The 21,277-nt window shown below is 36.1% G+C and overlaps 1 protein-coding gene across 2 annotated transcripts in view; it reads left to right on the plus strand.

Annotated features, from left to right (window-relative positions):
* pitpnm3 (PITPNM family member 3) overlaps positions 1-21,277 on the plus strand; it is a 100,988-nt gene that overhangs the window by 32,181 nt on the left and 47,530 nt on the right. For both annotated transcript variants that reach the window (XM_056271070.1, XM_056271071.1), the window contains exon 3: positions 6,452-6,556. In XM_056271070.1, coding sequence (XP_056127045.1) covers positions 6,452-6,556 — 105 coding nt within the window. The remainder of the gene's footprint in view (positions 1-6,451; positions 6,557-21,277) is intronic.

A 21,277-nucleotide genomic window follows, 5' to 3' on the forward strand; every position in this document is an offset into this window, starting at 1 on the left:
TCATATCGCAATCGCAATATTGACCTCATTAATCGCAATATGACATTTTCCCCAAATCGTGCAGCCCTAATATATATATATATATATATATATATATATATATATATGGCCTTTTTTGTCTTTATTGAATGGAACAGTGTAGAGGAGACAGGAAGCAATGGGAGGAGAGAGGAGAACAGGATCGGGAAAGGACCTCGAGCCAGGCTCGAACTCTGGTCGCCCAAAGCTGTACTGCGCTATATTTTGGTCTGACCAAACTTCATTTTTTAATAGGAAATATGTCAACACAACAGAGCAAACTGTGCTTGTTAAGTGATGTCATGGGGTCTTTAAGAATAAGGCACTTGATTATAAATGAGGGTATTTAGGATAATTTTTAACTGACATGTTGGCAAATGTCTAAGGAGGTTAATTCAGGTCTTTTATTGGAGTGAGTGTGGGCATTTGAGTAATGAGATTTGTCAGAGTGTGCCTAAACAGAACCCAATTTTACAACATGAAATAAGATCGGACCCTCATTTAAAACTGTGTAAATTTGAGCTGGAGACAGATTGCTGTATGTATTCGCATTCATTCATTGTGACTCTTAATGCTAATTGATTTGTATTAGGCTTTGCTTTTTGAGCTGAAGTGTTTTTCTGTTGCATTGATTGTTCTCTGCAGTCGGGTAGCCCTGGGCCCTTCGCACACAAGATTTATCTGCACTGACAAAACAAGTAGGATATTTATAACTTCTATCAGATTAAAATGCATCTCTTAAATCTTGTTGCCTTAGATTTTTAATATAAAGACCCTGTTACTTTGTAAATACTGGCATCTTAGCATCAGTACTGGTTACATGATTTGCCTAAACAGATTGTATGAATATCATAAGCCATCTAAGAGCTTGTCTTTCATTTTAATTTAGGCAATTTAAATTCATAATACATTAATTGTCTTTTAAATGTTAAATTGTTACACAAAAACATGTCCCAAGTTTTTTTTTTCATTAATAAAGACTGTCACGGCCAATCACATAAGGCAAATCCATTTCTTCTTGTTGAAGTTTTAAATCCCAGTGTTTCAACTCTGTGTTAAGAAGGTCAAGACGTGTGATTTTCATAACCAAATATGGGCCTTCATTTGGAAGATTTTCCATGAAAAGCCTTTTTTCCTGAAACTGTGTCAGACAGACAATGCAGTCTTATGTTCTTTGGCTCTAAACAGCCACAGGCATCTATGGTCATATTCTGGTCATGGACAAAATATTAGTCTAAATAAGTGCAAAATGACGTCTGTGCAGTAAATGCTGCTGGTTTTCCCTTTGACTTTTAATGAAGCTGACTATAGTGTTACACCTTTTTCCATACAGTGAAAGTGAATTGGGACTGAGGTGGTTATTGTGTGTTCCACTGAAGAAAGAAAGTCACATGGGTTGGGTGTGAAACAACATGATCTTGCTTTGACTAGTATACATAAATCTAGGCATAGAGACAAAGAAAATATGATCTTGGTAAGTTTGTGTTGCAAATTTGGTTCATATGCTGAAGGTATTCTTTCAGCCCACATGGACATGTCCTTTGACTAATCTCTGTCTGTATGCCCTCTCTATTTAAGAGTAAAGATGAGTTGAAGGTTCAGGAAATTTTTCATTCACTATCATTAGGGATGGGACAGGACGTTTGATTAGTAAGGTCAACTAATTTATGTGGATTTCTTTAGATGGATAGGGTGCTAAGCCTTTTAGGAGTGACTGATCATAGTTCCCCAGGATTTTTTTATATGTGTAATTTATATATAAAGGCTTACCCCCTATCCATCTATCCATGAATCTCTAGTGACATCTCTGCTAAATACACCCTACTTCATTAGAGAAAAACAACAAATGAGTGCAAAAGAAATGTAATCATAATCTTTGACAAAAATATTATAAACTAAAGTAAGTTTATAAAATCTAAACATTTAGCGAAAAACATTTAGTGATGAAAAAAATAAAAGTCAATGTAAGTGTAGTGCTAAGTATGTTAATAAAAAACTAATTATATGTAACTAAAATTTTAGTATTAAAACTAAAATACATTCATGAAAAACAATTTGTAGAGGAATGCTATAAAATAAGAAGACGCTAATTTAAAATGAATTGCGCAGCTTTTTAGTGGGCCAACAAGATATGATAGATATGACAAAACAAGGTTATAATCTTTCAGTGCGCAAAACTATCATAATATGAAAGGCTCCAATACAGAGCGAGAGCGGTATACATTGCTTATGCGCATCGTGGCGTGGGTGCAGAATGAAATTCTTAAAGCAACATCACAGCGCGCAGTGCTCTGTGTTGAAAAGTTTAGGGCACAAAGAGAAGAGATATTGTGCGCACAACTCATAGTGTATCACTGTATGTTTGTTCAAAAGTTTATTGAGCCTTATTTCTTCAGTTTTGAATTCCAGTCACTGTGTGCGTGATCCCAATTCATGGTCCTCTCTACTCCAGTGTTGTGATCTAACAGACACCTGGTGTAGCGAATATCACATCCTTTAGAAACAGCAATAAACTCTGGCAAGATAAAGCCTTTTTTTGCAAATCCACAGACTTTTGTCTACAGATCGAGTATAATAATGGGAATATTGAATCATCTCGGAGATAGCTTTACTGAAGCCAACACCAATACTGAATATGGGATTGATGCATCCCTATTGGTACAGGAGTGCAAGCCAAATTTTGCTGCATTTAGACCTTCAAAGATTAAACAGGTCATTAACACTTTAAAGGTGCCCTAGAATGTTTTTTTTAATTATTTTATAATGTTTCCTGGGTTACCCTTATAATGTTAGTATGTTTTTTTAGATAAAAAATAATCATAATTTAGAAATAAATGGCATTTTTCCTAGCCTGCTTTTAGCCTCTGATTTGAACACTCTGTTTGAAGGGGCGTGTCTGCTGTGGGATTCAGTGTAACCGCGGCCACTGCTGTGATTGGCTGACATGCTTGCATATGAAATAGCAACGCATTACATGTGAAACTCTCTCCCGAATACTTTTACTACTGCTATTATACGTTTTTACTATAACAGCTATCGAGATTAACGAATCGTGAGATGTTTTTAAAGTATTTAGATCTATTCCCATCACATAAAATGTTGCCGTGATGAGCATTGAGCAGATGACAGTGTGTTGATCGCGAGAATGAAGATCTTATCATTGCAAAGCAGTTTCTGCACTCTCTCTGCTTTCACCAATGCAGTAAGAGCTTCGTTGTGCAGTAACGTGCGTCATTGATTTCATAACGAGTTTGGCAAGTGTCCAGATAAACTCGCGCTGTGTGGAAAGATTGTTCTTTGATCGCTTTCTGTATATAATTTGTTCACAATTTAAATACGATTATTTTCATCCTACTAAAAGAAACGATGTGAAGCTGATATTTTAGTCACTGGCTTGACTTACTGATGCATAAACAGTATTGAACGATTTTGAGAGAAAGATTACCTGTCTGAACTTGAACAATTACACATCAGAAAGTGTTGCTTGGTAGCTCGATCCGAGGCCAGCTCTGTATTGGCCCAAGTTGAGGAAACAGTCGTCAGTGAAATTTCCAGAGAAAATAAAATTAACCCATTGTTTCTTCAGAGGCTCAGATGAAGGAACTAAAAAATACTTTTGTGTTCTTGTGTACATCCACACTGAGCAACTGCCATGCTTCGGCTGCGCAGTTCCGCCTGGCATTGAGGGCTGGCATTATGCAAATATTTGGAGGCGTACATATTAATGATCCCGACTATTGCGTCACAGTCGGTATTGTGTGGAGAACCGACCGTTTTTCAGGGGTGTTTTTCATAAACGTGAATTAAATGAGAACGCGAAAACAGTCCAGTTTGAGATTCACTCTATGTCATGTCCATGCACTGAACTCTTGTTATTTGACTATACCAAGGTAAATTCAATTTTGAATTATAGGTCACCTTTAAAGCAAACGTGGCATTGCGATGAAATGGGCTACAATAGACGATTAAATACCATAAAACATCCTGATACACCCAGTACAGATACGTTGGATTGGTTTATTATAAACGAGGCAGTTGCCTTCACTCTGGACAGAGTGTTGGCCTACTCGCGTACTCATGACACACAGCAACACAGCTAAAAGTATTCCTAATACGTCAGACCTTTTATTGAAATTAGCTTACATGTTTCGACATGCCTTTACAAGCACCTGTAAGAGCTGTATAGAGTGGTGCAGGTATGACATCACTTTGTAGGCCAAAACGTGGAAATGAGTTAGCATTTTAGCACTTCTGGTTCCATCGTCCCGAAGTCAGTGGGTTTTTTGAATGGGGTTTTGGTTGAATGTCTGAAATAAGGTCCATGGTGAACATAAGCTCAAGACTTCATCTGACTCCATAAATGAAAAAGGTTTTTAATGATATCTGTGCATCATTAAATGTGAGCGAATGTTTCAAAATTCTTTTTAACCCTTTACTGAAAATAATGTCGATTAGAATAAAATCAGATGTTTACAATTTATTATGTCACGTAAATGTATCATGGTAATTACATAATCAGTTCAAAGATAATCAGTACAAAACATCATATGCTCTGGAATAAAGAGAAGAGATGCGAACCCGACATTAGTCTTTGCGACTCTCAGCATTCACGGCCGGATCTGAGGTACAGAATTGCCTTGAGCCCGTTGCTGCATTTCATTATATAGACAGAAACCTCTTTCACATGGAAACATTTGCTAACAATGGAAATTTGCATTCAGAAGTTACACCTTTTGAGAGCAGAAGAACATTTTCCTGAAAGTCACACCCTTCTGTGTGCAAGATATTCCTAAACTCTTAAGAACTTTATTACCTTTTGGTTTACTTCTTTGGGAATGAGACATTTTTACCAGTCACACTGAGACATTTCAAATGATGCCAAACATGTATAAAACTGTATGATAATTGTTTACATTAAAACCATATAGATTTTGGGTGAGTTTCAGGTGATCTCAGCATGAGGGAGAAGGAGTGGCGGGAGAGAGAAAGAGATGTATTCTGAGGTGAGACTTTTCGTCTCAAATGGTGATGCTAACTTCACAAGAGTGATTTCAAATGATAATTTCCTTTGTTCCCTCAGAGAGTAGCTCTCTCTTCCAGTTTTTCCAGTTTTTCCAGTCTTACAATGCGAACTGCCAGTTGGCCTACAAAGTGACGTCATTCCTGCACCACTCTATTTGTGATCTGTGTTGTGGCAGGTGCAACACACGAAAGGGGCGTTTACAAGGTTGTTTAAACATTTGCTTTATTTGTGTTTTTCCGCGAAGTGCCTCTAGTGTCGCAGAAATTACATACTTCACCTTTAAGTGAATGTTACTTTGATGGCCCTAAAAATACATTTAGCAAAGTCTTCGTTTTCCCTTTAAATTGTACGCAAACCCTTGTTTAGGCAATCCACTGACTAGTCGGTCATAAAAAAAATGTTTTTAGCTTTGCACATTCCTGACTTCCATATGAACTAATATACAGTCTAATTCAATATAGATTGCATTAGAGTTTTTCATTATGGTGCAGCTTACACTGAATACTTTCAAATTAATTCTTCTGCTAAGCTCATCCACTCAGAGCATGTTCCAACATTTTTACATTGTTCATTTTCTCTCTTCTTCTCCTTTTAACTCCCACTTTTTGCTGTCATTCTTTCGCAGTGTGCCTTGCCGACAGACCCTTGTGCGTTAGCAGTTTGTTTCTTTTATTTACTGAAATAGGTGGTTGTCTCTCCTTCAGGAGCCGAGTTGCTGTCGTTGCTCTTCTTTGTGCTAAGCACATTTCACACTTCAGAAGATCTATGTTCTTCCTGCTCTCTCCAAGCGCCGTTCCATTTGACACGACTCAGTAACTGCCAGTATTTGGATTATGATTTAAAACCCTTCGTCTCTCAACTCTGAGCTTCCCTCGCATTGTTTCTGTGAGCATGCACATGTTTGTTTGTCTACCCTTGTGTGAACCAAGTCAAAAAACAGTTCAATTGACAGTCTGGCAAATAGCATGCGACAAACGGCGACCGATCGGCTCGAGTGGGTGATGCAGACGAGCAGGCCTGACGAAGTCCTGTCACAACCTCTCCTCCACACTGAAATATCGCCCGGCGAGATCCGACACGGCACTGGGCTTGCAGCTCACTGTCACACGCTGTGAAGCGCGCAGCTGAGTCCTCCATCAAACACTAGGGCTGTCTCACAAGGACCAGCGGAGTGGCTGATCGCTCACTCTGTGCTCATTAGTCGGACATCACTTTATGGCTTGAGCTGTATTTAAAGATAATTCGATGAATCCTAATAGTCTTTGATGTACTGCTGCATTCCATGTGATTTTTCTGAGCTGAAATGAACATAACATTATCTGTATTATCTTGATGATGAGCTAAATTATTGTCTCATCCTGAACAAATTCTAATCTCACTGAGTGTATGTTTGTGTGTGATGTCTTTCAGAGGTGCTGGAGGGGAAGACGGCCATGCTTTTGGGGATGAGTCAGTGGAACTCTAATGATCTGGTTGAACAGATAGAAACCCTGGGCCACATAGACCAGACGCAGGGTAAGAGCTCATAAATGTAAATGTTATGCTTCCAATCAGCAATCGTATGAATATGATATGTGAAGATACTACAAATGTTTTGCGATAGTAAAAAGTTGTTTACATGGACTGCTGAGTGCACGTGTGCCTGAGACTGATGGCATGGATCTAATATGAGTTTTGGACCAAATAATGAAAATTGCAGTGTTGCGTTGTTTCTACATTTTATGTTTGTTGGTGCATGTGTTTTTGTGCTTTAAACTGAAACATTTGGGTTTCTGTGATGGATTTAGGATTGTTGTTGCACAATCTGCTGATTTAAATATAGCACAGAGGTAGCATTGTCTAGCTGGCTTACACAGATGAAATGACTAGTTACTACAGATTTTCTGAATAATCATCATTTAAATGAGCTCCGTTAATGATGATTAAAATCCCAGGATCGTTTATACTCTTTTACTCCTTACTCTATTTTTAGTGGAAGCGTGACAACTCGGTCAACTCCATTTTGAGTTGCGTTAATACTTTTAATTAATATGTTCATTATATGGAATGTGATGCAATAAAAATCCAGTCTACTGTAAACAAATATATATTCTATTGAGGTGTCCTTGCATGCGAGAAAAACAAACTAGACTTGACTAGCATATTTAGATTCATGAATAAATGACTCTTAATAACCCGTCCTTTTTTGGCTACAAAAAGTATAAAAATATACGCTACAAATGACAAATGAATCGTGTGAGTTGGTTCTTTCAATAAATTGTTCAGAATGACGAGTTACTGTATGTTTTGAAACACTGCCCTGTATTTTTGCACCATTAGCTGGGAGGATTTCTTTCATATTAATTTGAATCAAAAGCTTGTGAATCAAAGTTGATTCAGGAAACCTATGGACACCCAACCCTAATAGCAAGTATAAATTTCATGTGGTATAAAATCAGTAATGTTTTGCATCGGATACCACAGATTCCCGCAGAAGTATTTAGGGTATTTATTTGGGTAAAGAAATCCCCCTCTTGTCAAAATCAACATTCGAAGGGCCCCCAATATATATGGTGACTTAAAAACAAACTTAAAAACAAAACAAAAAATAAGACAACTTATGAGTGGAAGAAATAAAGTAGTTATACATGTTTGGAGCAGCATAGGGGTCAGTAAATGATGATAGAATTTACATTTTTGGGTGCACTGTCACTTTAAAGAAAGAATACTAGAATAAAAATACTTGCTAAAAGTATCTGTATCATATTTGTGGTGGGGTCAGTGAAAATAAAAGCAGGGCGAATAAACATCTGAATAATATAAAACAATTTTGAACTTGATATATTTGAAAATGCATCGTTCATGGTGTGAGACATTGACAAAAATACAGTGAGACATGATGCAATGACCAAAGACAAAGTCTGACACATTTGAACATAGTCAGCTACGGCTACCCATCAACCTCACCCGAGTCCTCAAGCAATGAAAATGACCCAAATGCACATCACTAGCTCATTTCCTCGAAAACAAAGGAGACTGTAATCTGAAATGGAATTTTATAACACATCTCATTATGTTTTACATTAACCACCCATGTCACAAAAATTGTTCAACAGCTGCTTGCCAAACAAATCTGTAATTTTTCATTTCACCATGAAAACAGAGGAAACAGACGTCAGGCTTCATTAAGAAGCATCATGTCTCAGCTGTCTCCATTGATTTTTCTGACTCTTTGTCCTTATCTGGTCTATTCTTGTAATAATAAGAGTTAGCTAGCATGAGTCATTAGCGAAGTAAACATCGGGATACTTCGCTTTCTCAGAATTCTCTTTTTGAAGTTGCTTTCAGGCTTCGATTTTCATAGCTGATTTACTAATATCTCGTGTTTGTGTAAAGGTCAATACATATGTGAAACTTAGAGGCTCTTAGCTTCACGCTAATTCTGCTCACTCAGATGTATTCAGTTTTGCTTGTGTTATATTTAGTTTCTGAAAGCTCTGCTAGCATTTAGCATTGTTCAGTGTAACGTGGAAGGAGGATAGTGTACATTTCTGCTGGGATTGCTTGTGAAGTAGCTGATACGTCTAAATCGAATTTATGTATAAAATATTTCTCTCCCTCGTGATTTATTGCCTGTGGCATATGCAATTACACAGCAATTACATATCGATTTACTTGCCCATATTGAGTGATACCAGTGATGTAAAGCCACCGTATAAAAACCCCTCACACACATCCAGATGCCAATTTCCATAAAAAACATGACATTCCCATATATTATTGAGTTCTCTGAGCTGTTTGTTGTCCTGTATTCCACATATTTTTTGGCACCGGTTATGCAAAATGCGGTTTTACCTCAGATTGTGCATCAAGATAATTCACCCTTCTTCGCCTCAATAATTCAAGTGACCTTTTCTCACATTTTTGTTTGCCTCCTGTGTGAAATATGATTGGTCTATTGGATGGCTCTCAGGGGGATGGAGACTTGAGCTGATGCAGCAGAGCGATAAATGAGCTAAGTGAGAGGCAGGCGTTGACCCCGCCAAGCCCCTATCAGCTTAGTTTTCAAGTGTCTTGTACCAGAATGCTTCTTCCTGCAAGATGAAAGTGATGTTAGCTTTAGGCGGTCCCTTTAGTGAAATTGCTCACCATGCATAAATTCTCCTCTCAAGACCATGTGTTGTGATTAATGACTATGACTTATTCTAAAAGAAATTCACTCATTATGCCGAAAAATATAATATATATATTTGAAATGCAGGTTCATGCCTTCAGGATATTAGAATAAGTTTGTTAATGCTCAGTCTATTGAATATTCTTTATTCCTGTATAATCTGAATTTTGAATTGTGTTGCCCTTAGTACTAAACTGATGCATACTAGAGCTGGGTGAAATTTCGAATATTCACTATATTTTTGACTGTTTTGTTGGCAGTACAACTTTAAGCAACATTGTAATGATTTTTTTATGTGTTTTATTTGGCCATTTTCTGAAAGATCATGTCATTAGACTAGTTTTGAAAATAACTCAAATCCACCATTAAATCTTTTTTTTTCTTTTATTAAAATGTTTTAGTAAAAATTTATGTGGGGGAAATAGTAAAAATAGTACATATAAACATAAGTATATAAACATTGAGATTGTATTAAAATGTATGATGAAATTGTACAAATATAGTTAGAGGAAGCTGAAATGTTATATTTTTACTTTTGGCTTTAATGACTGTTTGAATCTGGTTCACACTTATAATTATATAATATATTTCACATCAAATTCATACTACTTCATACTGATTCTGTGTTCAAAAAACATTTCTTATCATCCCAGTTAAAATGGTAATACTGCTAAACATTTTTTGTGGAAACTGATAATTTTTCAGAACTTTTTGATGAAGAAAGTTCAAAAGAATAGTATTTATTTGAATAGATTGAAATCTTTTGTAGCATTATTGTCTTTACTGTCATTTTTTATTTTAATGCATTCTTGCTGAATAAAAGTATTAAATTCTATTAAAAAAAAATCGTATTGGCCACAAACTTTTGAATGGTATTCTATATATATATTAGATAGATAGATTGATCCATCAAAATAACATTGACATTATTTAACTATAACATTCAGCCTTATGAATCTCTTCATCAAGTGGGAATTTTCTGTTTCTAAACTTAATGTTAAATATATTGAATCCCAGTTATTTCCCTATAGTCCATTACAGTTGTGCCCCTACAGTAGTCACATTCAAATCCAGACTCAAAACACATCTGTTTAGCCACACTGAATCAGCACTGTGCACTGTTCGTGTTTTTACTGTATTTTTTTTTTTTTTTTTTTTTTTAATTAATCTTATTTCTTTTGATTATTTTAATTTCTTCTATGTAAAGCACTTTGAATTACCATTGTGTATGAAATGTGCTATATGAATAAACTTGCCTTGCCTTGCCTACAGTTGAGATATTTTATTGAAAGGATTAAGTGTTGGAGTACCCTGACAACTATAGACACTTAAAGGTACAATATGTAAGTATATATTTTTTTTGTAATAAAATATCCAAAAATCACTTGCACAGTGTGATACATTTCCTGCAGTTGTGTACTTATAATATCCCCAAAGTTTTTTTTATTTCAGAGAAATTCCAATTTTAAATAATGTGAACTAAAATGAGGATCAATATCGGCGTGGTGTATTCGAAATGCCGAGAACTTCACGTCCGCGACTAACTTCGACAGATTATGATCAGTATGTTATTCTAATGTTGATCTAGCTTACTTGCTAGTCTCATACAGCCAACAAACTAACACATAGAATAACATTATAACTTTCAACACACTCAAATGCAGTTTAGTGTGATAGTGTAGACCAAGTGATATAGCGCTGCGTTACCTCACAAGTTTCATTCGTCTAATAAACTGACATGTGTGAATAGTAATTCTGCACTTGCGGGTAGTTCGGTATGAAATGATTGGGTATTATTCCTTTATATCCGCGGGACTCGCGTGTGGCACTGATATCTGTCTCTCATTAGCGATCGCGCCCTGCTTCATACCACAGTCATGTTAAAAACATGAATGTTTTCACTCATCCATAAACATTATTAGATCCATCAGCATGACGACAAGTTCCATAATTCCACTTATGCGTCATCAACCTACGCCTTTGTTATTGTAAGAGGTTAGCGACTCGTAGCGGCGAAAAAAATTGCATATTGTAGCTTTAAGGTTTCAGATGAATTAGCCTGTCAAATAGGGGGCTTTCTACCTGGTGTGCGAAAGACTGATGTTAATTAGAAAACCGTGCTGTATACTTTCAGATGCAGCTAGCGGGGGGTCCTCCCGTCCAGATTCCAGCCAGCTTGATCTCAGTGATGCTGTCTGAGCCTGTCGTGGAGTAAAATAGCGGGTTTCTTGATTGATCCGTGTACAATACTGAAACACTTGAGTGACAGCAGTAGGTTCCAGCCTGTAGCGTCCATCCTTCAAATATTACAATAACCTGTCAGAGCATTTGTCTAACCTTTCTATGTAGGCAACATTTTGAGGCATCATGGATTCGCTCCATTCGTGAAAATTTTCACATTCTTAGACAGCATTACATTTTACTTCACGGGGAACACAATTCCAGAATGCATTGCGAAGAGCACAGTGAAAGGAGGTCTGAGAAATGTTGATTATAAGTAAACTTGTATTTCATTCATATTTTAATTGTTGCAGTTTAATGTAATTAAAATTGGATTATTAATTAATATAAATTTGATTTGTTTCTTATTTTTATTTATTTTATTTTCTATAAATATTTGTGCTATGCATATTTTATGCTTTTTAACATGCTTAGCAAACTTCTAATGTCAAATTTAATTTAAAACAATTGTGTCATGTCTCCCATGTGGAGCGCAATTTGTTTGGCATGAAAAGTCGTTGTCTGAGTAGAGCGTTCAATGTCTTTGACTAAATGATGGATATTTATTTTATCTTTCTTTGCATTAAAGGTAAGCTAGAGCTATTTTGATTGTCCTTTATATCATGTCCATTTATGTCAAATCTAGTAAAATCAGCGATACTGCTAGTTAGAAAAGCAGGAGACATGTTTCTTTTTTCTCTCTTGATAGTACCTGTTGCTTTTATTTTTTGTTTCTGAATACAGTCTGGCTTTTCATCAGTCAAGCTTTGTTTCCTTGCTGTACTTGACTGGGTTCTTAACTCATAGAGGTTGAGGGATTGCTTTTATAGGTACTTTTTAAAATCTGACTTATGCATTATCCATGCTACCATTTTTTACTTTTCATAGCAAGATGATAATGATTCTATAAATCAATTTAATGCGGGCTCATTAAGACTTTTAAAGCAGACACTCCAGTTAATTGCAGTTCCTCACAGGTAATTCTCATCAATCTTTGATCTAGAGGATCTGGATTACCTTCCCTAAGGGCTACCTGATTGACTATCTAATTGACGACCTGATTATTTAAGGAATTACATGCGTGACTGATAGCTGGCGCCACACCAGACAGTTTAGGGATTTGGAGACTTTTGTGACGCTCTCTCAATTTATAAACTTGCGTCTTGGGTACGTCCAGGTACGCCTGGGCTGTGGTTTTGTTTTTGCTCTTTTGCTATTTCAAGTAATTACTTTTCAGTCAGTGGCATTGCCTAATCATCTTGATTACATGTGTACTGTATTAGCGAGGTGAGGGCGTTGTGCAGGCAGTGATTGTTTATGTGAGCACAGATGGAAGTTGGCACAGAATCCCTGTGGAGCCAAGAGATTTGGGTGCCCATTGGCAGAGCCATTGAAACAGCCTGATGATGCCTCAAAGAGAAGCACCAGACAGAAGCCAGACACCTCCGGTCTCTGGATCTCCAATTTTCCCCCTGTACCTCTTTGTACCTTTTCTGTCCACTGTACATATGATGTTGATTTAAAGATTGACCTTTTCTTCATTTATGCACTTTTATCATGATTATAAATCCGTGTATGCACATTTATGCTGCTTCTATGTAATTTGAAGCTTAGATGTGCCTATTACAGTGGCTCTCAACCAGGGGCCAAGGTCCACCTGGGGCCCACCTCACCAAACTTCCATCTACAATTATTTAAAATAAGACAAAACAATTAAAAATCTATATTTCTTATTTTAATTTGACCCCTTAACAACAGTTTTTTTTTTCTTTGAAGAACCAACAGTCTTGAAAAACCTGAAAAAAATGAGGATTCATTAATTAAACCTAGAAAACTCTAAATGAATAAAATCTTATTACAGCATGGTATTTTTATAATGAATATATTTTATTGGGTCAAAATTGTGAGTAAAAAATATTTCATAAAAAATCTTTATCTTTAATCTGTAAGGCCCGCCACAATCGGCCCAAAATACGGTTTCCAATAGAGCTGGTGAAGGTTTCCTGCATCTTTTCAGTATGTAAAGTATTTTTATTCCAATTAAATTAGATCTGTATACTTGAATTAAAGTAACACTATCTCTAGTCAGAGGTCACAGAGGTTACCACTACTACAGATATAAGCCGACCAACATTACTTTCTCTGATAGTAGCTTATGGTTTGATCGTGGCATGGTTTCCCATGTGACCTTAGCTACAGTAATATTATAATAAACGAGGTAAGGCTCATCCTATTTTAGTTGGTCGAGCAACATTGTCCTAAACGGAAATTACCTTTATTACCCTTACAGTCTAAGTACACTTGAATCAGTGCCAAGTGTTAGCCGGAACTAAAATATCAGTTGGCATGCCCTATATGCTCCACTCAAAACTGGACTTTAGTCCGTTACTAACCTGACGGAGATTTGCTGTAACAATGGATACAACGTAAACTACTGAAGTAAATCATTTCAGAGTAAGTCAGAATAAATTAAAATGCAACAATTTTGTCACGTTATGTGCCTGTCGTTACGTCTATTTTACAGATTTAATTTTACCGATTTGAAACGAACACATTTTTTCGCGCTGCCTGTGAATGTCCTGAATGTGACTCACAGAAAGACGCGCGCCAGTATAATGCGCATGCACAGACCGCGCGCCAGAAGTTCTCTTTCGCGCTTGAACGAACATCAACAACACACACAATTAAGCCAAAATGTCATTTGTCGAGTATCTTCATAACATAAGAACAGTCTTATGATGGACATAAAGAGTTGTGACTCGTGAGAGAATGAGGCGCGTGTGATATCCGCGTCTCTGTCCACAGGCTGCTCTTAAAGGGCCAGCTACCAATAAAGCGTTCTGTCAGTAAAGTTACTGAAAGAACAAAGGGAAGAGAGAAAATTACTCACTGCTCTTGACTAAAGAACTTGTGTAGCTTCAATAAGTAGTAGTCTATATATAATTTATAATTTATGCAGCCCAGACTGTTTGATAACGTTATTCAATTTCTGTATATATGTCCTACCTGTTAGACAGTTAATTTTTATCCAGACATCAATGGCTTATTGATCATTATAGGTGTTATCAATCATTTAGTTGTTATTGCTAATTTCAGAATTATCACTAATCTGTGTGTGCATTTGGTTTAGAACCAAACAAGTTGACTCATGAAACCATTTGTTTATTATATCGCAATCGCATATCACAACCGCAATATTGAACTCAATAATCGCAATATGACATTTTCCCCAAATCGTGCAGCCCTAGATAAAATTATAAATCTTTACCCGGACAAGTGACTTTTGTGCATGGACAAGAGAAACATAAATTTACTTGTCCGAAGGACAAGTGCCTCAAAAAGTTAATGTCAAGCCCTGTCAAATGCTCTGAAATAAATAGTAAAAGACCTGACCTCAGACAAATGCATTACAGGCTGATCTGACTACAGATCGCCCTGAGCCCATTTCTTTAAATACCAAACCAGTTTGTTCGCTGGCTTCCATGGTTGCAATACGCTGTGTTTTCTGCCAACTTGCAACTCAGGGTGTCGAAATACTATTGGGTAATTTGACAGTGGACGGGATCACACAGACCAAAACAAAAACAGACATTCCGACCCGGAACGCACATTTCAAAGTAGAATAACCGGCTTCAGTATATGAACTAGGGATGTCCCGATCAGGTTTTTTTGCCCTCGAGTCTGAGTCCGAGTCATTTGATTTTGAGTATCTACCGATACCGAGTCCCGATCCGATACTTATATAATACATAAAAAAAGAATAAAGAAGAGATAAAAAACAGATCCAGGATGTTCCTTATTTTTGATTTAATTCACCTTATTTTAACATTCAACAACTCTGTTAACAAACAGAGCACTTCTGTGAGGTAGCTTGAACAATCAAGTAATAAATAACATCAAATCTTCACTTTTGGACTTTAGTGCAACAGTAAATATAGAAAAAGTCTAATATAAAAAAACCAAATAGCACCTCACCTTAAAATACCGGCATGTAAACAAAAAATAAAAATGTTTTAAAAGTGTATACAAAAATAATGAGAATATATATATATATATATACATTAGGGGTGTAACAGTTCACAAAATTTGCGGTTCGGTTCGATACGATACAGCAAAAAGAAAGAAATGGCAGAGAAATTTCCTATTTATTAAAAGAAAAACTATTTTTAAATAAGTTTGAGTTTTCCTACATCTTGAAACTTTTGGGTTTATAAATGGGGGTAATCTTTGAAGGATGAACAAATAATGTTTTGGTAATCACATTAAAAATAACATTTAAATATATATTTATATAATATTTGAGTTTTGAAGTGCAACATTAAATCCATGTTTATTCACGGCACAATGTTTCTCCTGGTGTCCACGTCAGCGCTGTTTGATCTAATAGAGATCTACGGTAATAACGGAGAAATGTGAATGCTTCTCACTAGATCTCGAGGCGATGTTATTACTTCAGTGACGAATTCAAATGTTTTCTTCACTGGATCTCTTAGCACAGTGTCGCTTGATCTCGCGCTGCACAGATGTTGCTGGTCCGAACTGATATGGTCCGTTAAGCGCAATATAATGAGTAGCGAAGATTCGTTCCGCTTTCATTACGTTTGCCATTTGATGTTGTGCAGCGTTGTGGTGATCGCACCAGCGCGGATTTTGTCTGCAGGAAAAATGGTTCTAGGAATCGATCGGTTTGTATGCGTACCGAACCGGAAGCCTCGCACCGAAACGGTTCAATAATTACGAATACATCTACCGTTACACCCCTAATTTACCCGAGTCCTGATCGGGAGGTAACGTCGGATTCTGATCGAGTCTGAAACCACGTGATCGAGCCCGATTTCCGATCGCGTGATCGGATCGGGACATCCCTAATATGAACATTGAACATTGAACAAAACTGAAATATAGTATTGTTATGTTTTAGTACAGGCAAAAAAATTACATACAGCACCTTTAACGATAATAATCCTGAAGTAAGATAAGAAAAGTGGATAATTTAATATTGTTGTTAGCAGTTTCATGTGATCATTTTAGACCAATGCAATTTATTTACTGGCACTTTCCCATCTAGAATGTGTATTTTTTTATCAGAAAGAGAATGGATTGTTAAAGTATTATATAATATTATTAATTATTGTTAATGTAAAATAATATTTTTTGCTAGTTTTAAATTATTTTCCCCTCATATATCATCAGATCTTCCAAAGCCGTGGCAAGTTGTGCAGCCGTCAACAACAATATAGCCACCAGGGGAACCGATCTGCTCTTGAGCTTATTGATCTCAACTTTTTTGACTGTTGATTCAGCCAGCATCTCAGGGTCCCAGAGTGTTTGTCTGGCACTATAACAGAAATGTATCGTCTGTTTCTCTCCCCTTTTAACATTTTACTCAAGTTTCCAAATGTTAATCACCTAGTCGGCGCTATTGTGACAAGAGCAAAATCTGTGCAGTCCAGGTTCTGATTAGACCTCTAGCTCTGGCTGAATACATTTGAAAAGATTACTAATTAATGCAGAAAATAAGAGCCCTAGCCTCTGTTGGCTGATCGAATCACACACGTTATCTGCTCAGCTTATCTGACAGGCTCACATCACTTCTGTTTGCTCGCAGACACGGCCCCTCCGTGCCAGACACTCGAACATGCCTCATCTGTATTCTCCCCCTCGCGAGCCTCTGCCAAGTCGTTTTTTAAACATATGCCTCTTGTAGGCACAATCTCCCTAACTCGCTAATTCCCATTTAATTACTTTTTCTTTCCTTTTCTTTTGCCCATTTAACCACAGAATGCCCCAAGCAGGGAAAACTGAAGACACACAAAGCTAGGAACAATAAGATGACTCCACAGAGAGAAAAAAAGAATGAGAGAGAAGGGAGGAAAAGAACCACAATAAGGTGATGATGGAGCGTAATGGCACAGAAGGAGACCTCACGATTGTTGCATTGACTCGTATGTATCTGGCAGCACTGAAGGACACCGATTCCAGACTGTGACAGATTCTGCTGTTCAGAGAATGATGTGTTCGGGGTCCAAAATTAACACTTGCCAAGCGCTAAGTCCAAGTAAATATTGTCTTTGGCAAGTACAACTGCAACATTACATGGTTTAAAGTGAATGCAAAGAATGATGGCCCACCCTTATGTTAGTCATGCCTGCGATTCAAATGACTGTCTACCTAAGAAAATATGTCGCGGCTCAAGCGCATTTGTCTTTAGTACAAAATTTCCCCATCATAAGTTTATCTCTTAAGTTTCCTCTTTATTCAGAGCTCCATGTGATGACACACAGTAAGTGGATTATTTATTACAACAAAATGAAAATACTGAACAAAATCATATTTTCATGTTTTTACTAAATAAATTTGATTTGCTTCATCAAACACATTTTTTGAGTATTTGGTATGACCAAAGTCTTATATCACTCATCACATACATACAGTATTTTATAATACTTAAAATGAAAGGAATTTCATCCTTTTTTTTAATTTAATTTAATTTTTATTTTACTTTATTTTAAAACCCTACAGTAACACAATGCTTTGTTATTTTTTTTTTTTTTTTTTTTTTACCTACAGTCATTTTTTTATTTAAATTTTGTATTTTAAGTTAAAAACCTGAAGTACCATCCTGGACGATGGGTGTTGAAACTGATTCACTTCCATTATAATCAACAAAATTGTCTACACTTTAAAGTGAAGAGTAGTTGACCGAATAGACTGTAGTTTTGACAAATTTTTAAATCAAAATGTGAATGTACTTCAGTGCAAATGTTACAGCAGAATCTCTAGCGGCTGACACATTTCTATCCTACAATGGGAGATGAATGCTGTTGATGCATCTAGCCAAAATAAATGGGCTTGTTCAGTGTTAACATACACACCTGGGGGCTGTTCCATAAACCAAGATTAGAGTATAAGCCAGGCTTATTTCGGTTAGTCAGGCTTATTTTTGGTAGATTCGGTTTCATAAATCAAACTTAAAAAAGTTCAAACTCAGTTACCCTGGCAACTTATGCTGGGAAACTAGCCTGGTCCAGGGCAGGCTAACTGTCAGGCTAAGCCTCAGTTGTTACACAGATCCTCAACACTGACCGACAAGAACACAATGATATTACCACTGACAGTCTCTAATACCATTATTGGACTTTATAAATACACAGTATACAGAAAATCAACTTAAATAAGGCTACAATATAGACACATATATAAGGCGTTTTAAAGTTGTCCGTTTAGGACATGTCATTTTTGTAATAAAGACATTTTAATTAAGGAATGCCTCGGTTATCAGAGAATTCTTTTTTCTACACTGTCTCATATATATATATATATATATATATATATATATATATTATGTACTTTATTATGTCTTTCAATTCAAACACATTTAACACAATTATACAAATGGACAGTTCCTTTAAAGACATTATTTTCCCCCAATAAATATTCCTTATTTTTCCTTCTACTTTTTTTTCTTTTGTGATAATACCAACACATACAGTGGTGTGAATAAGTTATTACCCCCATGCTAAAGTTGCCTAAAAAGAGGAATAAAAAATCATCTTTTGGAAATTGATCTTAATGCCTTAATTAGAAAAATGAGGAAAAATCCAACCTTTAAGGACACCAATTTTCTTTGTGTATGAATAATGTATCATAAATAAATAAATGTTCTTCCTTAAAATACAGGGTGCATAAGTCAGGCCCCCCCTATGTTAAATTCCCATAGAGTCAGGCAGATTTTTATTTTTAAAGGCCAGTTATTTCATGGATCCAGGATAATATGCATCCTGATAAAGTTCCCTTGGCCTTTGGAATTAAAATATCCCACATCATCACATTCCCTTCACCATACCTAGAGATTGGCATGGGGTACTTTCCATAAGATCATCTTTCAATGCAAATCAAACCAGCTATTAGGCTAACTGAAATAACACCATGCCAATCTCTAGGTATGGTGAAGGGAATGTGATGATGTGGGATATTTTAATTCCAAAGGCCAAGGGAACTTTATCAGGATGCATATTATCCTGGATCCATGAAATAACTGGCCTTTAAAAATAAAAATCTGCCTGACTCTATGGGAATTTAACATAGGGGGGGCCTGACTTATGCACCCTGTATTTTAAGGAAGAACATTTATTTATTTATGATACATTATTCATACACAAAGAAAATTGGTGTCCTTAAAGGTTGGATTTTTCCTCATTTTTCTGATTAAGGCATTAAGATCAATTTCCAAAAGATGATTTTTTATTCCTCTTTTTAGGCAACTTTAGCATGGGGGTAATAACTTATTCACACCACTGTACATATAAATAAAACAATGAATAAATATTAATAAAAATATAACATTCACATATATCAAACTCTTATAATGAATGACACATAATTCCTAATAGTTATTCAAGTAATATTATTTAAATATCAAATATTCAATATTAAATAAGTAGATAAATAAAATTACAAATAACTAGAAATAAAAGGGAAGGTTACATAAAAATGTAGTAAATGTAGGCCAATATATATTCCTTTATTTTATGGAATATTCTTTGATTTTAGAGTTGCACATATCTTTTCAAAATGTATACATTTGTTCTTAATTTAATGTTATCCTCTCCATAATGTACTTTAGAAACTAAATCTAACCACTCATTTAAAACTGGGGATTCTTGCTTTCTCAAAAAAAAAATCATTGCATTAAAAGCTGCAATTCTCAGCATTCTAAATAAGTATAGGCCTATATCTTTATTAGCATAGGTCCTATACCCAAAACTATATTTTGTATCTTTATATATTTAGTTTCTTAAAAAAAAATCTTCCCTGAATTAGGCGAATTCTGTTCAATTTTTTTTATTTAGGCCTATTAGAAGTATAAAATGAGTGTAATGAGCTAGAAGTTCACTGCAACTTATCCAACATCCTAAAGAGAAATTATTATAATTAGAAGATATTTCTAGTGTTCTAAAATATCGCATTTTAATTTTCCAAGCAAAATGTATATTTTTTAATCAGAATTATTGCGCTCCTATTTGGCGCGCATGCGCGCAGCAGCGCTCGTTCAATATGAAGATTAGCAGCAAAATGGATACATTTGCACGACTTTCTAACATTTACAGATGGAGAATATAACTGTAAAATGTAATTTTTGCACTGAGGGGGGAAAAAAACATGTCACAAATGCATAAAACAGCACAAAAACTACGCTGTTTGATGATGGATCGATTTGATCCACGATCGACCTCTAGGGCTGCTTCAGAAACGCGTGCACACGCAATTATCTAGACTAGATAAACCTGGATCAAATTAGTGAGATTGTGTGAACTTCAATTACCTTTTATGGAACCACTTTAGCCCCAACTTATTTGTTAGGCTCATTCAAGTCCGGTGTTGGAGTTTAATCCCCGCTTTTCTAAGCTTCATTTATGGAACAGCCCCCTGTTGTGATGTGTCCTCCCAGGTTGATGTGTTTCTGTAGTGTGATGGTGGTGGACACAGGTGTTAGACCTGGACTCGTCACTTGTGCAACGAGGGTGCCCAGACTTGTCTACTCACAGAATGCCACACAGCATACACACATACAAACATACACACAGCAGAGAGTACAGATGCTCTGCTGCAGTAACTTCAATCACATGCTCACATACACAGACTTGAATTTGGGTGGAATTCAGCTTACCGGTATGTGCTCCTCACAGTGAATTTGTGGCGATAAATTTGTAAGTGCGTGAGTTTGTATTTTTCCTTCATATTTTCTTATTTTCTTATTGCTGGGGTCAGATTGTTGAATGTATTTCCACTGACCATATTGCTGTCCTTGACGAGAAGCTGGAATGTGTTATTTTTAACATTCTGCATCTGAGATTTGGTAC

The sequence above is a fragment of the Rhinichthys klamathensis genome, unplaced genomic scaffold (genome assembly GCF_029890125.1).
Source record: "Rhinichthys klamathensis goyatoka isolate OS25496 unplaced genomic scaffold, OSU_Roscu_1.1 h1tg000311l_1, whole genome shotgun sequence".
Taxonomy (NCBI): Eukaryota; Metazoa; Chordata; class Actinopteri; order Cypriniformes; family Leuciscidae; genus Rhinichthys; species Rhinichthys klamathensis.